This window comes from Canis lupus, chromosome 28 (assembly GCF_011100685.1).
Source record: "Canis lupus familiaris isolate Mischka breed German Shepherd chromosome 28, alternate assembly UU_Cfam_GSD_1.0, whole genome shotgun sequence".
NCBI lineage: Eukaryota > Metazoa > Chordata > Mammalia > Carnivora > Canidae > Canis > Canis lupus.
Window position 1 is genome coordinate 33,507,818 of NC_049249.1, and position 23,412 is coordinate 33,531,229.

General features: G+C 51.9%; 1 protein-coding gene across 1 annotated transcript; it reads left to right on the forward strand.

The window, feature by feature from the left end:
• The first annotated feature begins 289 nt into the window (after positions 1–289).
• On the forward strand, positions 290–23,163 carry GPR26 (G protein-coupled receptor 26). Its single transcript, XM_038579020.1, has 3 exons — positions 290–988; positions 10,279–10,392; positions 22,186–23,163. The coding sequence occupies exons 1-3, from the start codon at positions 321–323 to the stop codon at positions 22,415–22,417; spliced, it is 1,014 nt and encodes a 337-aa protein (XP_038434948.1). The 5' UTR covers positions 290–320; the 3' UTR covers positions 22,418–23,163.
• Positions 23,164–23,412: the final 249 nt, after the last annotated feature.

Consider the following 23,412-nt stretch of genomic DNA (forward strand, 5'->3'; position numbering starts at 1 on the left):
AGAGAAGAGGAGGGGGGAGGACCACGGGAGGGGAGGAGAAAGATTGGGGGTGGGAGAGGCAGACGGAGAGAGCAGCAGCGGGAGAGGGCAGAGGAGCGCAGCCCGGGAGAGCGCGCGGGCGCGGGCGCGGGCGGGACCACAGAGCCGGTGGTTGCGCGGCGGCGGCGGCGGCGGCGGCGGCCCGCGCGTGGAGGGATGGGGTGAGGGCCGCGGGGCGCACGGCGGCGGGGGCCGGGGGGCCGGGGGGGCGCGGGGCGGCGGCGGCGGGGGCGCCATGGCGACGGGTGGCGGGCCCTGAGCGCCCGCGGCGGGCGCGCACCATGAACTCGTGGGACGCGGGCCTGGCGGGGCTGCTGGTGGGCACGATGGGCGTCTCGCTGCTGTCCAACGCGCTGGTGCTGCTGTGCCTGCTGCACAGCGCCGACATCCGCCGCCAGGCGCCGGCGCTCTTCACCCTCAACCTCACGTGCGGCAACCTGCTGTGCACCGTGCTCAACATGCCGCTCACGCTGGCCGGCGTCGTGGCGCAGCGGCAGCCCGCGGGGGACCGCCTGTGCCGCCTGGCCGCCTTCCTCGACACCTTCCTGGCCACCAACTCCATGCTCAGCATGGCCGCGCTCAGCATCGACCGCTGGGTGGCCGTGGTCTTCCCGCTGAGCTACCGCGCCAAGATGCGCCTCCGCGACGCCGCGCTCATGGTGGCCTACACGTGGCTGCACGCGCTCGCCTTCCCCGCCGCCGCGCTCGCCCTGTCCTGGCTCGGCTTCCACCAGCTGTACGCGTCGTGCACGCTGTGCAGCCGGCGGCCGGACGAGCGCCTGCGCTTCGCCGTCTTCACGGGCGCCTTCCACGCGCTCAGCTTCCTGCTGTCCTTCGTCGTGCTCTGCTGCACGTACCTCAAGGTGCTCAAGGTGGCTCGCTTCCACTGCAAGCGCATCGACGTGATCACCATGCAGACGCTCGTGCTGCTCGTGGACATCCACCCCAGGTGAGGGGGGCGCTGGGGGAGGGTGGGAGGGCCCCTGGTGGGAGGTAGGGGGTCCCTGTGCGCCCCCCGACGCCCCAGCGTGCAGCCTCAGGCAGGTCCCTTGGCTGTGGAGCCTCCATTCTTTCTTCGGGAAGCTCAGGTGGAGGTTGGGGGTGGGGACCGGGGCTGCGGGTCTTGAGACAGGGGCTTAGAGCATCCACAAAGCAGGGCCACCAAAAACGTGGGTGAGATGGTATGTACGTTTTGTGAAGCCTCGGAAGAAATTGGCGTCAGGACTTTTTGGATTGCTTATCCTTCTTCCGTGTCTTTGTGGATTCCACCTTAGCCAGCATGCGGAAGGCAGGCAGTGGTCTCTGCTGGCTGCTTGAGTCCTTTAAAAGGCTCCACGCGGGCCCTGGGAGTGTGGCTTACGCGCCCGGGAAGCCCCTCGAGAGCTCTTGGAGTGAGAATGTGCTGCTTTTCTGGGTCTTTCCTTTCTCTGGTGTCTGATGCTGCCTCTGTCTCCTGATCCTGTGTGTGAGAGAGTCCTCGGGCTGCACCTTCCTCTGTGGGTCCTGAAAGGAGCATCTAAGGGAGCTGGAGGAGGGGGGATGTCTCTTCCCGCCCTCGCCAAATGGCACTGTCCTGCGTCTCCCAGACTTGGAGGTCGGAGGCCCCTGCAGAGAGGCAGTATCACCCACAGGGCTCCTGGCACAAAACCTGCCCACACCACCTCCCGCTCACCTGGCTGCCGTCTGAGAAAGGCAGGTTGGGGTGGGCAGTTCAGGTGCAGGTACCCCCTGGGAACTCACACCATCCCCTGGAACATCTCCGGGAATAAAGGAAGACACTCTTAGCTGAGGTGTCCTGAGCTCACCTGGGTTTTCCTTATGAGGCTAACAAATCAAGGAAGGAAATGGCTGGTGGTGTCTCTAAGGACTGTTCTTCTGTATCTCAACGTCCCAGGGAAGGGCAGGCTTCCCTTCTGTCACCCAGGATCCTACGGTACCGGGCTTTGGCTTCCAGATGGCACAGAAAGTGAGGTAGACAGAGAGCTCCTCGAGGAAGGGGGGGGCCTGGGGGCAGTGAGAGGGAGCTGGGTCCTTAGCATGCGAATGCCCCTCCCCGCCCGGGGAGAAGCAAGCTCATGGCTGAGGGGGACAGACCGGATGTATCGGTCGGAGCAAGGGTTCATTCAATGTGAGTCATTTCTGCCCATGAGCAACAGAAAGAAGAGCCCTTAAACTTCACTGTGTCTGCACGTGCAGAGGGAGGCATGTGTGCGTTCATTGTTTCTCCCCAGAATGACCCTTCCTCATTACGTGCTGGGCCAAAGCTTCCAGCCTTCCAGTCTTCTCCATGGGATCATGGACAGTGTGTTATATGAATGACCAATAGCACAAGGACACCAGGGCATATGAACAGTCGCATGTGTTCATGTGTAAACTGCATGTCTAACGAACGGGCCAGCACATGTGCACCTGTCACAGGTGACATGCATGCGCACACTGCCCACAAAGATCTGGGCTCACTCCCTGCCCGTGTCTGTTTATGGTTCAGTGTCGCTTATGGTAATATTGTGCAGTCACAACTGCATCTCCCGGGATGTGGGGACCTTGCTTTAGAAGGTGCATCCCTAGGACTTGACGGGGGCTCTTTTAGAAGCAATAGGCAATGTTGCTGAACAACCAGGACTAGAAGGATTCCTATTGGGGGCCCTCCCACCAGGAGTCTAAGCAGAGAAGGGGTTGAGCCAGGAAAGGAATCAGCTCTCATTCAGACCAGTCACAAATCCCATCCGTGCTGCCCATCCATGTTCCAGAACAGGAGTCAGCCCATTTGGGATATAGGGCCGTCTCCACTCTTGCACAACTTGCAAATCTGTCACCGACTCCAGGCCGCTGCTCTGCTGCCCTCCAGTCTCCTCTGTTCCCTCTGTTCCCCTCTGGGGGAACCCTGACCTCTTCTAAGCCCCAGGATGCTTTCAGGAGCCCCTTCTCCCAGTGCCATGGGTCCCTGGGGCACCAAGGAACAGCACTAGTCTGCACCGGGGAGGGGAAAGGCTGCTGAGGCAGGGATGGCCCCCGGCCAGTTCAGACAGGCTCCGCTGGCAGAGGGCTGGCCTGAGGTGACAACATAATGGGCAGCTGTGACAGCACTGTCCCTTCAGTGAACCCAGCCTGCCTTCTGTGCGGAGTCGGGTCCCCAGAGCAAGAGGGTGGGTGTTGGGCCACAGAGGAGGGCACCAGCTTCCTGACAGCTGATCCACAGCCTGTTTTCTTGGCAGCCCCAAACTCTTCCTCCCCACAAATGAGAAATTGCGATCTCGCTCTGTCGGATGGAGAAGGCTGCCCCTCGAACGTCCAAGCCCTAGGCACGAAGGCTCTAGAAAGATCAGCCAAGGCTCCTGGGCTGGTTTGGTGCTGACAGCCAGGGGCACCTGGGGATCAGCAGAAACCAGGCCTCCTTATCTGGACAGCCAGGGCAGCAGGTGGAGTCTTTGCTTGCTGGAAGTTTTCTTTAACAGCCACCACACTAATGGCCTCCTGGGACTTAATTAGAAGGGACCGTTCTGAGTTCCCTGAGGCCCAGGGCGACGTTTGTCAGAAAGCTCCCTGTCAGTGTCTGCTCTTCCCACAGAGTGTTTAATGCCGCGAGAGGCAGGCTGGACTCCTTTGTTTCAATACTGCCAGGGACCCTCTGTTTTAAATTAAATCTGTCCTGAGAGGCATTCCCCACTCCCATCTTCCTGAGGTGGCTTTCCAAGTTGCGACATGCATGAAGCAATTAGGAATTGCTAATATTTTTTTCCCACCTGGTCCTCCAACTGCTCAGTTTGCTACATTCTGTTCTCCCAAACCATAGCTCCGAACTAGGAATAGTGGGTCCTCTCTCTGGTGCTGCCAGAGGCATGGGCTTTCACCTGCGTGGGACATAGGTGGGGCGTCGGGGCACCAAGGTGGCCTCCCTGCTCTCCCGGGCCAGCTGGGGGTCCGCTGCTCGCTGGCATGGGTCTGTGATTTCAGTTGGTGAAGCACACTCCTCCTTGTGACCAGGGTCTACTGAGGGTTGGCTAGGTGCCCGCCCCAGGGGGCGTCCGAGCTGTGGCATTGGAGATGGAAGGGCCCACGGAGACAACCTCACTGTGCCCTTGGCTTTACAGGGGAGGAAATTGGGAGACCCGGGGAAGGAGGGGAGGCCACTTGCTTAATTTAACAGATCAAGGATGTGGCTCGAGCCAAAATGTGTGCCCCGTTCTGCCCCTAAGATTTATGGATGGGACAAAAGTGCAAATAGAGGCTCACCATCTATATAAATATTTAGAAGTTCTAAATTAAGCCTACAAACTGTTAAATGAAATATGTTCTGTCCTCCTACCTTGACAAGTATACATTTATAATGCGCTGCAAGGCTGGGTTCAAATTTAGACTTCTCGGGCTCCGTGGAGTTCAGCCCCGTCCACGGTGGGGGGCGCCGAGCACACAGCCCCTGCCTCTCCTCCCAGCCCTGGCTCTACCCAGCAAGGCAAGGAGCCTCCCCCCTCAGCCTCGAGCCGAGCACACATGGCCCTGTCCACCCTCGGGGAGATTGCCTGTTCACATCCTAGAAGCAGGATCGGGGCATCTAGGGGGGAGTTCTGTGTTCCGCGTACTTGGGGCCTGATCTAGAATGGGTGATGTGGGCTCTGGGTGGGCACGTGAAGTCTTCAGCTCGTGGGGAGGGGCATCGTCCCCTCACCGTCCAGGGCCCAGCACAGGGCCCCCCTCTTGTGAGATCTGAGGACACGAATTTTCACACTAGTGTCCTGACCCCAAACTCAAGGTCTACTCCCCCATTGGTCAGCCTGTTCCCTTGCCTTTTGTTTTGTTCTTTTAAAAGCCAGGAAACAAATCTGGATTACCCTGGGAACACTTGGAGCATGCGCTCTGGACCGTCTGCAGTCATCTGGGGCCCATTCAGGGCTCAGACCATTGTGTTGGGCCTGGAGGTGTCTGGGACTGGAAGATATTGGCCGTGATTGCCTCATTTATTCACTTCAGATATTCCCAGCCTTCTCTGTCCCCTCTGCCATTTATTGACGCCTACCAGGGAACATCTCTTTGGCCCCACATGTCACAATGCCAGAAAAGCTGTCTCTTTGTCACAGGGAAGCTCTGTGCCCTGCGGCAGCCCTCGGGAACCCCCACGCTGATGTGCTTGCTTGTACTCTGGTCGAATGTTGCTGGCCAAGGGAAATTGGAGCCCCTCACCCTATGAATCTACAGATTCAGCCTATAAGTCTGAGGACTCCTGCTGCTACTCCTGTGCCCAGAAATATCTGGAGAATGCATTAGTGTGGCTAGATGCAGCTTGCTTCTTGCTCTGGGATCCTGTGGAGGGCAGTGGGATCTGGGGGAGATACCCCAGATCCTGAAGTCAGGAGTCCTGGTTCTGTCCTGAACTCATTGTGGGACCCTGGGCATGGCATAAACCCTGCTGGCCCTCTGTGTCCTCATCTGCAAATCAAACTGTAGCTCACAGGGCTACAAGATTTCAAAGAGCTCAGTTTTGCAAAGCTATGGTGGGGGAAAAATGAGAGCAAGCGCGGAGTGATTTTATTATTTTGTTCCGGGTGCAGGTAAGCTGCTCTCATATTGTGCTTAACAATAATGATAAGCAAGAGGGTTGCATGGCCGCCCTGCCCTCCTTCTGACATCCTCCGGCCTCACCTGGAAATCAGGAGAGCTCTGGGCAGGGGAGATGGATCCATCTTCTTGCAGGTGTTCAGGGAAGAAGCAGTTTGGTTCCTGACCAGGAGCGCCAGTAATGGGGCGCTGGCTCTTCCAGCATCTCACTCTCTAGGGGAGGGGGGCCCATTGCTCTCTGCTTTGAGCCTCATTTTCTCCGTCTGTGAGCTGGGTTGGGTAGATGAGGGGGTTCCCCATACTACACGTGACTGTGTGACTGTGGGGTCTAGCCAGTCTGTCTCAGAGCAGAGACATGACTAGGCCCACGTGGATGCTAACCCAGACACAACATCTATCCCAGACCCCCATGGTATGCCAGGAGTCATTAAGACAGCTTCCACTGGGTTCCTGGAGGCCAGAGAAGGTCACAGAGCCAGCGCAAGAGTCAGGAGTCAGCTCAGACCTCCTCTGGAACAGCCCTTGGTTGCAGCTGTTTCTTCCTGTCTGTCTCTCACAAATGCACAGGGCAGAAAGAAAAACATTTGCAATGGGAGGGAGCCCTGTGGTTTTGGAGTTCAAGATAGTACTGGAACATAGTAATTGTTCAATAAACATGTTGAATAGATTATCATCACGGTTGTTATTTATTGAGGGCTGAGTCAGGCACTGTCCTAGGTACATTTTGGATGTTCATCTCAGTAAGACCCTATGAGATAGATACTCTTAGAACTATCATTTTATTTTATTTTTTATTTATTTATTTTTTTAGAACTATCATTTTAGAGATGAGGAGGCTGATGAACAGAGAGGTTGTATAACTTGCCTAGAGCCACGCAGAAATTAAATGGTGGAGCCTGGGTTTGAATCCAGAAGCCGGGCTCTGGTGCCACATGCTTCCTATCACACCATTAACAAAAAAGGACTCCAGGCTAGTGGAAGCTTTCATGGCCTTTCATCCATCGACAAGACTTGCTTTATTCAATCGGCTCAAGGTTTCTAAGGCTCACTTTAAAAAGTCTGTTTCAGAACAGGTTTCTCCCATCATCTCTTTTGAGGAGGTCACTTAAATGATTGAGACTTAATTTTCTAAGATGTCTTTTTAAGGGTTCATCACTTTGTACAACACACACTGATTAGGGGGTTTCTGGATGTTAGATGTTGAGCTTTGCACTGCGGGCAGCCACAGATATAACATGTCTGCAGAGAGCTTGTGATTTAATTCTTCCTCCTGTACAAAGCTTTGCAAGAACAGTTAAAATTATTCCCCATAGATTTTTACAGTGTACAGTCATGACGTTGATCATTCTAGCCTGCACAGCGTCTACTTTATTCTTGTAGGGTCACTGAAATGTGTCTGTTTATCCTCCCAAAGACCTCCGAAGCTTTTACCAGTATCTGCTTTTAAGTCTGCATTGTGTCATTAAGGGAGGACTATCTGGCGCAGCAGGGAGAGGGGAGACAACTGGGTGGTCAGCTCCTTGGCGGTGAGCTCAGTCCCTGCGGAGGGTGCCGGAGGGAGCTCCTCACTCCTCAAGAGCTTGGGACCTGATGAGTGATTTTTGTCCCTGACAAATGGTAGCTCCAGTTATGGCTATTATGAAATTCCCCGTGGATCAATGATGAACCAGATTCAGAGAGATTGAGTGACTTCCCCAAGGCCACATAGCAAGGAGGGCAGAGCTCGGACTAGGACATCTAATCCAGAGCTCTTTCACTCATTAAGGTTATTCTAAAGCATCTGAGAAATGGACAACATCGTCAGGGTCACAGATTGGAGGGGGGCCCAGTGCCATCATCACCTTCCTTGGGGTACCCTTGTTTAGGCATTTATATGAATTCCGTGCTTTTTTTTTAGGAGAGGCCTAGAATGCTCTACCTCTCATGGGGTGAGTGTGCTGCGATGGCTCAGGACACCCAGCTCATGTCCCAAATCTCTAGCAATTCTCAACTCAATTACATGAATGTTTTGGGGGAAATAATATTTTTTTTAAATAAGAAGGTTTTTTTTTAATTTTTATTTATTTATGATAGTCACAGAGAGAGAGAGTGAGAGAGAGGCAGAGACATAGGCAGAGGGAGAAGCAGGCTCCATACACCGGGAGCCCGATGTGGGATTCGATCCTGGGTCTCCAGGATCGCGCCCTGGGCCAAAGGCAGGCGCCAAACTGCTGTGCCACCCAGGGATCCCTGGGGGAAATAATATTAAAACAAACGGGCCTATGTTATGGAGAAAATACCAAACATGCTGCGCCCTAGGGTGATCATAGTCCTGGTTTGCCAAGTACTGATAGGGCTCTCCTAGGACACAGGACTTTGAGTTTTAAAATAGGACAATCTCAGGCAAACCAAGATAAATTGGTTATTTCACTGCACCCAGACCTCCTGTGAGGACCTGTACCTTCTCTCCACACCCACCCATATCATGCACACGTCACAGGAGCCAGAAGACATTGGTAGAAGACTCTGCAGAGACCCAAGTATAAATGGAGAGCAAGGAGATTAAGACTGACGTTTGCTGTGTGACCTCAGGCATAACCCCCCAGTCCTCCTGTTCCATCAGCTGTATTCTTCAGGTTTTCTGGATAAGATGATGCCCTGGTGCCTCCCAAAGGGTTTGTGAAGAGTCCCCTCCCTCCACACACACACGCACACTAGTTGGGAGATGACACTGAAGCCTCCAGAGTCAGATGGCCTGGGTTCAGATCCTGCCATCACCTAGGGGGACCAACTGTCCTGGTTTGCTCTAGGTGGAAGGGGTTCTCAGATGTGGGACTTTCCATTTTAAAACAGGGCCAGTCCCATGCAAAGCATCCAGGATGCAAGACTTTTAGTGCTAAAACCAGGACAGTCCCGATTACCCAGGACAAGTTGGTCATCCTATCACCACTCACCACTACTCACCAGCTGTGTGGCCTTGAGCAAGTTGCTTAACCTCTCTGTGCCTCATCTGCTTATCCAAAAAAAAATAAAAAATAAAATAAAATAAAGATTATAGTTGTATCAGTCCTCAATATATAAAGATGTTGAGAGCCTCAAATAAACCGACACCCATGAACCTCCATCAAAGTATCTAAAATGGGATGGATTAGTCTCAAGAAATGTGAGTTGTTATTAATATTAGTTATTAGAAATGAATTAGTAATGTGATTTCATTTTAATAATTTTACAACTAGTGTGAAACCTGTTTGTACCAAACCAAACTCCAGCTCCCAATTCTACATTTCAAGTCAAGCAGGAAAAGTCCTGCAAGAATTTCAGGGGCCTTCAATCTAATCTAATGTGGAATTGTCCATCTGCAATCAGAAATATGGTGAAGAAGAGTTCTGATTCGGTGTTAAGATGATAGTCCTTGTGGAAGGAAGGGGAGGCTGCCCTGGCATTAATGCTGCCTGTGAACCCGGCTCATGCACATTCTCTCCACTCCTTGCCTTCCTTGAACAGACTGGCCTAAATTTGGAGTGAGGTCTCTGCAGCACAATGGGCCTCATTCTTGCCAGATTATCTCCACTTCCTGGGCAACTCAGTCTGTGGTCTTTCTCCTTGTTCATTTTTGGAATGATGTGATTTATTTTAAAAATAAACAGCAGAAACACCTGCTGACATGGAAACCCATGGGTTGGAGCACGTGGAACCTTGTGGCTGGACCTGCCCCTTGGGCTCTGACAGTGGCAATGGACAGCTCGCTGGTGCTCATGAATTACCCTGTGGCTACAGGAAAGGGTGGCATGAACCACTTCTCTCAGTTGGTGGGAGATGTGAGTTCTTGAAAGGCCCTGGAGCAAGTCGAGTCAGGATGAGGATGTGGTTAGAAGCATAGGCAGCAAGCTCCTGATTCCATCCTCAAAGCTGTGTCCCTGATTTCCCAGAGACCTGGGAGTCTTAGCTTCACTGAGCTTGGTCCCTGAAGGAACCAAGTGACTTCACCCTGTGACCCCATAAGATAAGGTCTGTAGCTCCAGACAGGGCTGAGGCTTTGGGATGGAAGACACAGCGCTGAAGGCTGGAGGAAAGGAATCCCCGTGCCACCCTGCATGCACGGAGTCCGTGTCACCCCAGGTAGAAAGGACCAGCTTCTGAGAAACACACACAAGGGTTCAAATCCTGTCTCCATTTACCAGCTGAGCAAACCATTTGGCTTCACTGAGCTCATACTCTTCATTGTAAAACAGGGGAGGGAAAAACCCACCTGGCAGGTAAAACCCACCCAGCAGGATGAATATCAGTAAAGACGAGAATTAGATTTACTACTTAGAGAATGTGGACTCTGGGGCTGGCATACAGCAGGTGACCAGTGGAGTTCTGAATAGTAATAGTGAGAATTTATATTTCTTTCCACTTGGGCACCATGCTAATTGCTTTATGTGCTTTATGCATTGAATGCATTTCATGCATCTGTGTGCTTTTTGCATTTAATTCTCAAATGAGCCCCTGGGGGCATTTTATTATATGACCATGTACATTTTATGGATGACACTGAGGCTTGGCAATGCCATGCACATGTCCAAACTCATGTATGTGTCCCAGGCCACGCACCTACGGCCAGGACTCGACCTCGGGTCTCCCTGGCTCTTCCCTGAGTCCCTGCACTCACAGCCCTGCCTGTGTTCGTTGATAGCAAGTCGTCTTCCTCTCTCTCATGCACAGTGTGCGGGAACGCTGTCTGGAGGAGCAGAAAAGGAGGCGGCAGCGGGCTACCAAGAAGATCAGCACCTTCATAGGGACCTTCCTCGTATGCTTTGCACCCTATGTGATCACCAGGTGAGCCCGACCAGCGGGACTTGGGTTTGGGAGGGCAAATCAGGGCCCGTGTGACCTGAAATGGTCACCGACCTCTCTTGGATGCAGGTTTCCAGCAGGTGACAGTGAACTTGACAGGTTTGGTGAGAGTGGTGAGAAGCACATGCTTTTTCTCTCTGGCCCTCGGAACCAGAAGGATGGAAATGATTCCCCACCTTGATTCCCAAATCACATCATCTAACCCTTTAGCCTCAGCCCCAGCCCCAAGAGGCCCCAAAGGAAGGGAAACGGGAGAATGAAGGGAGGAAGACGCCCTGCCCTGGTTGGGTTACTACTGCCCATCAAGCACGGTGTGGCCTCACCCCCAGGCGTTCTCAGCCTGGACACCCTGGTCCACAGCAGGTGCCACCTGCCCTCTGCACAGAGAGCAGGGAGCCCACTCTGTGCCCAGCCAGGTAGGCTTGCCTATCCCACCGCTCTGGGGAGCTCCTGCCTATTAGCCAGGAGCCTGCCACCTTCACTCCCATCCGCCCCCCGCAACCTCATCATGCTGCAAGTTGCAGCTCGCTGGCCACAGGGCTGTGCATTCCAAAAGCCACCCTGCTCTACCTGCAGGATTTCTCTCTTGTGCTTTAGCCAGAAAAAAAGCATCATCCCATCAGTTTTGCACACTGGAGGGGGGAAAAAGACTCACAACTCTATATCCAAAATGGCTTAACTATTTGGGAAGCTGACAATAAAAAGAGACTTTGGTGTTTGATTAGGAGGTGGATGTTGAGCCAGGGAGGTGGGATCTACATATGTGTGTGTGTGTATGTGTGTGTGTGTGTGAGAGAGAGAGAGAGAGAGAGAGAGAGAGAGAAATTGGAAAAAACACAGCCAGCATCCCAGCATCCTCAGCTGGCAGGGGGAAAGACTCCTGCCTGGCTGTCCACCCCAGGGTGGCCTTGCCTGCTCTGGGGAGGAGGAGCCCATGGTAGCCAAGTGTCTCCGTCCATCCTTGTCCTGAGCTGACATCTGATGCCCTGTAGAAAGCTATCTGCTTCCTTTGGTGCAGGAGAACATCTGTCCCCCCCTCCTAGGGGCCCTGCCGATGTGCAGACAGTGAGCCTGGCTCCTCCACGACAGCCCCCGTCTCTTCTCCTCTGGGAGCATCTTCCACTGTCTCTTCACAGCTGCTTCCTCTGGCGGAAATCTCACTTTGCATGTAGGCCTTAGGACGGTCTGCAGGTCCCTGCATAGGTCTGATCTGGGCAGAGCACAGCCATGTTCTTCCTTCTAGAACCGTCCACTAGACCTCAGCACTGCTGACATTTTGGTGGAACTCCCCTTGTGGTGGGGCTGCTCTGTGCCTTGTAGGTGTTCGCAGCACGGTGTCTTCTACCCACTGCTCACCACTACTTCCCTCCTGCTCCCCGCTTAACAACTAGAAATGTCTTCAGACACTGCCCTGGGGACCAGTGTCACCCCTGGTGGAGAACCCTTGGTCTAGATGCACTGCATCCAGGCAGGATGCCAGAGTTTGCATGGATCAGGTTTTCCAGGGGACATGAAGCCCAGGCAGTAACAGGAAGGTGGGTTTCTGTTGCCGTCGAGGGCTGAGGGGGCCGGGCCACAGGGTGGTTACAGCACGGGCTCTGGAACATGCCCACCTGGGCTCAAACCACAGCTGCACTTCCTCCTGCTGTGTGACCTTGGGCCACTGATGTCACCTCTCTGAGCCTCTGGCTTCCCATTGAAATAAACAGTGCCTGCCCCTTAGGGTTGTTTGAGGATTGGAGGGCTTGGAGCATAGGGACGTGGGCAGCACAAGCCCGGTGTGGATGACGTCGGTGGTTGGCACTCCGTCCCTCGTACTTGTAGCCACACCTGGGCCAGCCTGTGACTGGGTGGTTCGTGCAGGGAGGGGATTAAATCCAAGGAGGCATGAAGCATCAGGTGGGGAGAGCAGGCAGATGCCTCTCCTCTCAGATCCCACAGGGAAGGGGACCGGTGGGCTAATGACGGGAACTTGAACCCTCAGAGGAGAATAGGTAATGTGGCTCCAGCTTTAAACTATCGGATTTTTCTCTGGTTTAATCTCATTTCCCAACAAAATTTCCTTTTTTTTTTTTTTTTTTCTGATTATAGCTTGGTTCCTCTAATGGTGCCCAGAAAATAACGTTTCAGTAAAATTGATGGTAGATTCAGAATGCAATATGTTCCCTCCAAATGGATTTGATGCATTTGGGGTTTTTAAAAATATTCGCAAAACTGTTCATCTTTTGTGGGGATGAATGGCAACGTACTAAGGAGGAAAAGCTATGTCCAGAAAACCTAATATATACAAAATACGGCCCTGGTGAAGCCACTCCTAGCCCCGCTGCCACCACCTAGCCAGCTCCTGCCTTGATTTTTTCTTTTCTTTTCTTTTCTTTTCTTTTCTTTCTTTTCTTTTCTTTTCTTTTCTTTTCTTTTCTTTTCTTTTCTTTTCTTTTTTCTTTTTCTTTCTTTTCTTTTCTTCTTTTCTTCTCTTTTCTTTTTGAGGGGTGGTGGTGACAAATTTTAATTTTATTTTTCTATTGAAGTGTATACAGTGTTATATTAGTTTCAGGTGTATAATATTCAATAACTCTACACATTTCTCAGTGTTTGTCATGATATGTGTAGTCTTGATCCCCTTTATTTCACTCATTCCCCCCACCCATCCCCCACCCACTGCTCCCCTCTGGCAACCACCACTTTGTTCTTTATATTTCAGAGTCTGTTTTTTTTTCTCTCTCTTTTTTCTTTGTGTTTTTTTTTGTTTTGTTTCTTAAATTCCACATATGAGTGAAATCATAAGATATTTGTCTTTCCCTCACTGACTTGTCTCACTGAGCATTATATTCTCTAGTTCCATCCATGTGGTTGCAAATGACAAGATTTCATTCTTTTTATTTATGGCTGTACTATTCCATTGCATATACACTACATCTTCTTTATCCGTTCAGCAGTCAGTGAACACTTGGGCTGCTTCCGTATCTTGGCTATTATAAATAATGCTGCCATAAACAGAGGTGTTTATATCTTTCCAAAGTAGTGTTTTTATTTTCTTTGGGATATATACCCGGTAGTGGAATTACTGGATCATACAGTAATTCTATTTTTAATTTTTTTGAGGAACTTCCACACTATTTCCCACAGTGGCTGCACCAGTTTGCATTCCCACCAACACTATACAGGGTGGGGGGTTGTCGTTTTTTCTCCGCATCCTCACCAACACTTGTTATCTCTTGTGTTTTTAATTCCAGCCATTCTGACAGGTGTGAGGTGATACCGCATTGTGGTTTTGATTTGCATTTCCCTGATGATGAGTGATGTTGAGAGTCTTCTCATGTGTCTGTTGCCCATCTGTTTGTCTTCTTAGGAAAAATGCCTATTCATGTCCTCAGCCCATGTTTTAATTGGGTTATTTGTTCTTCCTGTATTGAGTTGTAGAAGTTCTTTTTATATTTTGAATATTAACCCCTTTTTGGATATGTCATTTATAGATATCTTCTCCCATTCTGTGGATTGCCTTGTCACTCTGTTGATGGTTTCCTTTGCTGTGCAGAAGCTTTTTATTTTGGTGTAGTTCCAATAATTTAATTTTGCTTTTGTTTCCCTTGCCTGAGGAGACAGATCTAGAAAAGTGTTTTTACGGCTGATGTCAGAGAAATTACTGCCTGTGTTTTCTTTTAGGAATTTTATGGTTTCAGGTCTGACATTTAGGTCTGTAATCCATTTTGAGTTTATTTTTGTGAGTGGTGTAAGAAAGTGGTCCAGTTTCATTCTTTTGCATGTGGCTGTTCAGTTTTCCCAGCACCATTTACTGAAGATACTCTCTTTTCCCCACTGCCACCAGCCCACCTGGCTCCTGTCTTGGCTTTCTTGTGTGAACAAAGGAACCATCCAAAGCAAACCTCATGAAATATGCAAACATTCCCTCCTTTCATTTCAGCACACATTTTTCTAGCACCTTTTCTGTCCAGAGCATAAAAAAGACCCTGTAGAGGAGGCATGGGTTGGTGAGGTCCTGTAGAAGGCCCCCTCGGTGGGGACACTGACCCTGTAGATATGGCTCTCTCACCCAGACAAAACACCATGTCATGCCATCCGACAGGGATTAGGGTCCAGTAGTTCTGAGGCAGGAGCGAGGTCTCTCAGCTGGAGCTTCCTGGACGAGGCTTGTGAAGGGGATTTGGTTATGCTGGAGGGACAATCCAAGCAGAAGGAACAGCATGAGCCAGGTTTATAGCCCTAGGTGGTGTTCACCAGTCACAGATTCCTTTAGAGCATTTGAACATGGCCTGTCTAAATTGAAAGCACTGTCAGCACTGTAGGTGTAAAATGCACACTGGACTTCCATGGCTTGAATATATACAGTTTTTGTATTGATCCCATAGTGAATGGTGATATCTTGGATTAAATAAACTATACAATTAAAATTAATTTCACCTGCACCTTTTCACACCTGTGGCTTGCCTTCTCTTCCTGCTGGGCAGCCCTGGTCTGTAGTCAGAGAGGCCTGAGGTATGAGATGTCCTGACGCTCTTTCTCCCAGCACCATCTTGTCCGTGACCCCTAGCTGCTTATATTACCCATCCTTCAGTGACCAGGAAGCCCTTGGAGCCCCCATCCCTGCTGCGCTGCCAGAGTGCTCAGAATTTTCTGCCTCACTTCCTTCTCTGTCCAGTGTCCTACTCAATATCAGAGTTTATCTAGGAGCATCTCTGGAGTGGCCAAATCACTGTCGCCCTCCACCACATCAGGGGCACTGAGGCAGAGGCTCTTGGAGGACTTGAATGAGGGCACATCAGGCAGGGAGGGCAGTTGATGGCTGGCAGACAGTCCCCTTGGAATTATACTCCTCTTAGAACCACCTGCCCCATCCATACCTCTCCAATGACTGAGAGGAGAAGAGATCCTGAGGAGGGGTTTAGTGTTTATGGTCACTGGAGGCCCCAGGCACATCCCAGGGAGATGGGCATATGCCAGCGTGTTCATCACATGCAGGGAGTTCTCTGGGCTCCAGGTGTGTGCTGGGCATGGTCAGAGAAGATCACCAAGGCTCGTCAAATGACTATGTTGTACTAGGATTCTCCAGAGAAACAGACAAGTAGGATAGATTAGTAGGTAGATAGATACATAGATGAGAGATGATAGATAGATGATAGATAGATAGATAGATAGATAGATAGATAGAAGAGAGAGAGTCTGAGTAGTCCCACAATCTGCCCTCTGTAAGCCAGAAACTCTGGAAATCTGAAGGCCCCACTACCTGGGAGAGCTAGTGGTAAAAGTCCTGACCCCAAGGGCTAGAGAAGCTGAGATGAGATATTCCAGCTTAATCAGTGAGGCAGAGAAAAAGGGGGTGAATTCCTCTTTCCTCTGACTCTGGCTCTGTTCAAGTCCTCAGTGGATTGGCTGAGGCCTACCCAGTTGGGGAGGGCAATTCACTTTACTGAGTCCACTGATTCAGATGCTAAGTGCATTTGGAAAGAATGTTTAATTGAGGCACCTATGGCCAGTCAAGCTGACACATGACATTAAACCATCATCACACAGTACTCATGGGCTCAGACCAGCTGACTGCCCCTCAGCAGGCCTTATGGAGAGCCATTCTGCCCTGAGACAGGCAAAATCTCAGGCAACAGGGCAGGGGTGGGCCCTGGAGGGTTCCAGAGCTCAGGAGGAAGGAGTCACCTCCTTGTTCACCCAGCACAGGGTCTCCTGGGGGCAGTAAGCATCTGTGTGTCTCTCCAACCGCCAAGTGCTTGGCTGATGATGGTTCAAGTGAATTGAGCTCAGCAGCAGTCTGGACCCTAAAGAGGCAACCAGAATCTCAGACAGGTGTGAACTTGCCAGGGGTCAGGTTCCTGAGGTGTGGGGTTCCCAGCTTCATGAAGGTTCAGAAGTACCAGGAGGCAGCGTGTAGGGCAAGGTGGGCCCATGAGCTAGGGGTTACGTTCTGGCAACAGGTTAGCTGGGCCGATGTGGCTGTGCCTTCCGAGCCCTTTATAGTTTGTTCGCGTGTTATCTTCCTGGAGCCTACAGCACTCCCAAGGGTGGGCTGGGCAAGCCATGGGAGCTGCACTCTGCAGATGGGGGAACTGAGGCACAGAGAGGGAAGGAAATGCAGAAGTCATCGGTTATCAAGGCACAGGGAGCTGGGAAGCCTGAGCCCAGCCTTGGACAGGCACCGAGCAGCCCCAGGGACTCTCCCAGATGCAGCACCCACTTGCTCTTCTCTGCCTCGCTCCTGTGCATGGAAATGACAGTCAAAACCACTGAGGCAGCAACTGGCAGATCCTGTGGGATTCAGAGAGAAACAGCTAAGAGCCAGCTCTGTCTTAGAAACAAATCCGGGTAAGTCCCCCTCTGTGCCTGGACCGGTCCCACCGTCCACACCTGCATAACATCCCCATTTCATCCTGAGGCTCAGATACTGTTCTAGCCTCGCCCGATGCAGTCAGTGACTCGGCCGGGGTTCCAGCTCGGGTCAGCCTGGAAGCAAAGCCCGTGCACGGGGTCTTGTGCTGCGCCCCTCTGCACTGCACCCCTCTGTTCTCCCCTGAGAACACAGTGGCTCCTGCTCTCCTCCCAGAAGGAAGTAGGAAGGCACCCTGTGCTGTGACCCGCGGACAACCAGAAAGACACAGTTTGGGGGATGGTTGGGAGCAAGGTGTCCCCGTGTCGCTTAAACACGACACTGAACTGCTGCGGGGAAGCCATTTGCCGCCACCCTGCAGTGCTTGCCTAGCCACAGGACTTACTACTTTCACCCAGTCCCACCTTATAAATGGGGACGCGGGCAAGAAGGTGGGTCCGCATCAGGACCACCGTGGTGAATGCCGGAAGCTGGCAGAGTAGGAGAGGGGAAGGGGCTTCTGCTGTCACCTCTGCCACCTTTTAGAGCTGATCAAGGAGATCTGGCTGGCTGGGAGGGGGTCCCCACCATTCGCATCTGCCTAATAACTTTCTTAGATGGGAAAGCATCATTCTTGGGTCAAGAACCATTCAGGCCTTCAAATCGGTTCTCCAGCTTCCCTTCTTAGAGACCATGAAGTCTTTAGAACCACACCTGTCACCTGTTGTTGGACACCTGTAACGCACCTGGGAGGTACCAGTACACACCTGATTGTACCTGGTACAGCTCTCCTGAAAGGTAAGTATGGGAATCATCATCTTACAGAGCTTCAGAGAGGTGAAATGAGTTACCCAAGGTCACAAGAGTAGCAACTGGCAGAATGAAGGGTTAAAGGTCAAGGTCAAGGTCAAGCGTATTGGCAATCGTTTAGCCTAGCCACCATGCTCCATCTCCAAAGCCTGGGGCCTAGGCAACTGGAAATACAGAGATGCCCACCTACAGGGTGGATACCTGTCTGGCTTCTTATGCCCAAGCATCTTATGCCGTCACCATCTGTGGGTGAATGCAGACATAGCACCGGGGTCCTAGGGGTAAAGGCAGGTAGAAGAGGTGGTAGGTTCTCATGGGGTTACCGCTGACCACCTGGCTGATAGCAGCTTGGATAGACCTGGAGTAAGGCCCAGAGGCCATTAACTCTGGCAGTAGACTTGGTTGGCACAGTGCCTGATGATACAGCAAATACCTTTCAGAAAGGCAGTTCTACCAATTGTACCAACCAAAGAGCCACTTGCACCTGCACCTGAGGGGCTTGTCACGTCACCGTGGAAAACATTTGGAAATCTCCACCTTCACTCTTGAGAGGAGTCACTGCCTTCTACTACGCACTCATACCGACTCCCGTGTCCTTAGAGCCCTGAGGGGTCACATTTGACTTTTTCCAAGTGTCTGAACAGGATCTGAAGATCCGCAACAGATTCTCATCCAAGAGCTCTAATTAAATTTTTCTGAATTAAAATTCACATGTCTAGAAGCATTCGTAAGGCTATTATCTCTGCAGCAACATATGCTTACGAATAATTATGGTTGTCCCAAATCACCAGAGTGCGGCTTTGAGGCATTAGTGAATCTGACAGCACCATTGTTATGGCTTTTCAAAGTCATGGAATTATGTAGATGGCAGAGGGGTTTAATATGCAGGTGATTGTCCGGTGTTCATATTCTTTTAATAAAACGCCTTCCATTCTAATGTCTCATGAAAATGTAAATTGTCAGCTTATTACTTACAGGTCTTCAAATGCACAAACCAAGTTCTCCAGGAGTCTTAGGAAGGCATCAGGCTGGCTTCCCAAAGAATGTTCTGTGGCTCATGTGTCCTTTGGTGCACAGCGTGTGTGTGTGTGTGTGTGTGTGTGTGTGTGTATGTGTGTGTATACCCATGCGTGTGTGTGCGCACGGCAGCGGGAGGAGGAGAGATGATGGGGGTACAGAAGGTGTACAGACTGGGCACTAATTTACTACTTTACACGCAAGAGTTGAAGGTAAAGGTCTTTGTACCCTGGAACTGAGTCGAGGAGTGAGGGGGGACAGCCTGGTCACTGGCGCCTACAGCCCAGGCTTCAAATGCTGGTTTTTCCATGTTCAGGCTACGTGGCCTTGGTACATCACTGCGCCATGGGGCCTCCTCTGAACAGTAGGGCGAACACGGTGAGGGGTTTTGTCCCCTTCACAGTGTTTGTGAAGCGGCCATCAAAGCCCTGAGCCCCAGGGGACCCAGAAGGGTTGCTTGGTCTATGGCTGCTGTATTACTGGTCTTGCCCTCACCCCAGAACACCCCAGTTTCTCTGGAGATTCTCACTGTCAACCAGAATGGAGACACTGGTCGCTCTGAAGGTTCAGAAATGTCTCGGCCTTCTGGCAAAAGTACCCCCATCCTCCCTCCAGGGACCAGGACCACCAGGCTGCTGGGCCAGGATGACACCTGGGGGTGGGGGCTTCCCTGCCTCATCATCCCTGTTCTGTGACAGCCAGCACAGACACCTGCCAGTGACCAGGATCAGAGGGCTTTCTGCTGAGAGAGGAGCATGGCTTTCTGGAAGAATTTCCCTCAACAAATACAGGGCAAAGGGGTACAGAAGTGGGGCCGGGCACGTCAGACTGGAGGAGTGAGGGGGGAATCACCCCGAGTCAGAAAAACACCCGTCTCTGTGCTCTGCTTCTAATGTGTTAACAGGCCCCCAACCTGTTAGCGTGTCTCCCGCCACTCTAGGTACTCACAGCGCATCCCTGAACCACCTGCAGCAGAGTCTCCTGGAATGCTGGAAAAGCAGCTCCTGCCCCCTCTTCGCCCTCCTCAGGCTGTTCTGCTGACCCAGAGTGTGGGCTCCCACCCCAGGGCCCCTGAGTGGGGAGCCGCGTCAGGGCCATCTGGGGCAGGCCTGTGTGCATTCTGAACACATAAGCATAAATGTTTCCCCCTGCCTAGAACCTGCTGCCAGTGTCCAGGCCCGTAGTAATCAAAGCATCTCTTTGCTTGGAGGCCCTGACAAACCACTCACATGGGCTTTTCAGAGCAGGAGTCATTGTACTGTGGACAGGGGCAAGTGACAAAGTCCCCGGTGGCACGTAACCGAGGCAGAGGGGTTCTCGGGCTGGGGGAGATGTAGAGCTCATCCTGTCCCATCTCCGCTGCTGGATCCGAAGCCCAGAGTGGCCTTTAATCAGGACTCGGGCAGCGGTAGGTGGAAGCGGGTTTCCGTGTAGGAGATCACTGGCTCTCTGAGTCTTGATTCCCTTGTCTGTGAAATGGAAATAATGATATCCGCTCTGCAGGATAATTGTAAGAGGAGAGATCGTGTACATCAAGTATTTTGCCCAAAGGGGACATGCAGCTGGGAATTATTATTACTGAACCAGGCAGAGAATTCAGACTTTACATAAAATCTCTGAGAAGCAAACGAAATAGATTTTTATCTCTTAATTATCTAGTGGTGAAATTTTACATTGTCCTGAATAATTTTACACTGTGAAACCTACAGAACTTGCAAATAATAATGTTGATCTTGCTGGATGGTTTAATGATATTTGGCTCTTTTAATAAGTCCTCTCGGGAGAGCCAAAAACGTTAAGACTGAATTTAGCAACATATAGGAGAGAAGACATTTTGGAGAAGCCATTTGGCATCACATAACAACAATGTGCTGGCATTCAGCTATTTCATTGTTATTATTAGGTGTGAATTCTAAATTCAGGGGTTTTGTCCCCTTAAAGTCATCACTTCCCAAAATAGGTTTCTTCAAAGTGCAGCTTTCCCTAATGCTAACAGCTCCATTTCCCTTTTGGGGCTGACAAGGACACGAGCAAAAACGAGGCCACGTTCTCCCACGAGGTCAGAGGGCAAGGGTAGCCACTGGTTCTGGAAACAGAAGGCCAAATAGTGGGAGGGGGGGTGCTTCAGAGTGGGTTCATTAAGGGTCTGTTAAAAAATGGGGCATTGCAATGGAGTCTGGAACCCTCCCAGCTTTCTCCTCCTTCCCTTTGTGAACTAGTCCTCAACAGCCTCGACCCAAAGAGAGCCAGGGAGAGCACTCAGGTTGGCCGCACAGAACGACAGCCCCAGCCCAGTCCTTTCTGAACCTGGGGCCACCACTGCCTGCCCCAGGGAGCATGCAGGTGCCAGATCCCAGTTAGAGCGCAGGCACTGGACCTTCTGCTCTCGTTACGGGCTCTGTGACGCTGGGCAACCCCTTCTACTCTCTGGGCCTCAGTGTCCTCATTTGGCAGTGGGCATGGAGAGGGTACCTTGGGATCTCCGAGCTGTGGCCTTTTCTGTCTTATATCAGTGCTGGATAATATCCAAATATGGCCAACAGCGCTGGAAACGCTTGAGAAAGAGTAAGTGGCTTGATTTTGGGGGGAATTCCATTTACACAGAGGAAAAGGCTTGTACTTCCTCACAGCTGGCGTTAGCACCACTGAATGGAGTCGTTTGAGGGGCCCGGGGCGACTTTCAAAAAGACACCCCTTGAATACATGGGTTGTGTTTCCCGTGGGTCATGAGGTCACTTTAGGGTACCCTGACCGCTGCTGTGGCCAAGGGCCCCACGACCACAGCCCTGGGAGGAGGCCTTTGTCACCTGCAGATTCTTCTTGATGCAAGACATACTCTGAGCTTGGTAGAACGCTGGCAAAATTATACCCAGCCCTCCCTCCCAGGTGACTTTCTTAGGAGGGCAGAGCTGGATTTGAAGCAGAGTCTCTTCTCATTGTACAGATGATCTTCTTTTTTTAATATTTTATTTATTTATTCATGAGAGACAGAGAGAGAGAGAGAGAGAGAGAGAGAGAAAGGCAGAGATGCAGGCCGAGGGAGAAGCAGGCTCCATGCAGGGAGCCCGATGCGGGACTTGATCCCAGGTCTCTAGGATCAGGCCCTAGGCTGAAGGCAGGTGCTAAACCGCTGAGCTACCTGGGCTGCCCAGAGATGGTCTTATTCAACCACCTTGCTTTTCATATAAAACCCAAAAGCCCAAGGAAGGGAAATGACTTGCCCAAGGTCACACAGCAGGACAGCAACCGAGTTGAAGGCAGTGGCCAGGACACTGTTAGCCACTAGCCTATGTCTTAGGTGAGCCTGGGTTCCAGAGTCAGACCTGCCTGGGTTCAAATCCTGCCTCCACAGCTTACTGGCTGCGTGACCTTAGGCAAATTACCGAACCTCCTTGGACATCTAAAATGGAAATAGTCACCTGCCCACCCCGGAGCTCCACAAAGTCACACAGGTAAAGTGCCCAGTTACTTGGGGAGCTGGAATGAACCGAGTGCCTGGTGGATGTCCACCGTCTGTTACTGCTGCTGCTGGAAACTGCAGTTGGGGCGGCCCCAGAGAAGCTGAGACTGGGCCGGGAGGCTGTGCTCTGGGTAACGGCCTCCCTGTGTCTCTGCAGGCTGGTGGAGCTGTCCTCCTCGGTGCCCATCGGCTCCCACTGGGGGGTGCTGTCCAAGTGCTTGGCCTACAGCAAGGCTGCCTCCGACCCCTTCGTGTACTCCTTACTGCGACACCAGTACCGCAAAAGCTGCAAAGAGATTCTGAACAGGATCCTCCACAGGCGCTCCCTCCACTCCTCGGGCCTCACGGGCGACTCCCACAGCCAGAACATTCTGCCGGTCTCTGAGTGAAGGACGCCGCTCTGGCCGGAGACTGAGGAATGAGGCAGCTGGTGAGAAGCGGGGAAGGAGGGCTTGGGGTCCTGGGTGGACACCGCCAGCTGCCACCCACCTGGCCGGCCCAGCCATTCCGGTTCCCTGGCCTGCAGGGCCTCTGAAGCCTGCTCCCTGGTTCCTCAAGGGCAGAGGTTGGATGGTCCCTATTTTGCACCAAAGGATGAGCATGGTTACTCGCTCTGGCCTTTCTTTCTGAGAAGCTCCTTTGAGCTCCCGGACTCACCAGAGACTCCCCAGGAGTGACACTGAGGCCGGTCATGACCAAGGACACGCGGTGCTGGTGGCAGGTGGGGAAGCAAGGCGTCCTTCCTAACCACTAGGCGTTGGGCTCCATGCTGAAGAAAAGCAGTGGTCTCCACGGGACATTAATCATGCTGAAAGTCAGGTTGGCGGTGGCCATTTGGCCTTATATCCAACGTGGCTACTCTTCTCCACATGGTAGTGGTGGCTGCTTTAACCCAAATATTATCCAGCTGGTACTCACTGAATTGTGCTCAGCTGGGACTCTTGGGACCCTGAGCCCAAGGTGAAAATGTTTTTAACAGCTAGCGGCTACCCAATTGTTGCCGAGCAGCAGTCTCAGAAATGGTTAAACTCTGGTTCCCCACCTCCCCCCCCAAAGCTAACGTTTGTGTGTGTAGACAATCTTAGCATGAAAATGGTTTAAATAGGCAGGTAATACATGTAATAATGTTCTTGGAGGTCTGACCTTGAAGTCACCTTCTTCTGATTCACACGTCATAACTGTTGGAGCCGAGGGGAGGCAGGAGGAAGGTGGCTGCCTGGGGCCCCCACCCCTGGTTGTGACCTGAATTTGCAGGAAGCCTTTCACCTTGTCTCACACATCTTGTTCCACACACCCTGTGAGATGCACCCACCAGAACTGACCTGAGCAGGGTTTTAGCGTTGGTTCTAAGGCACTGGGTCCCATTATCCTAGTAGGCTCCATA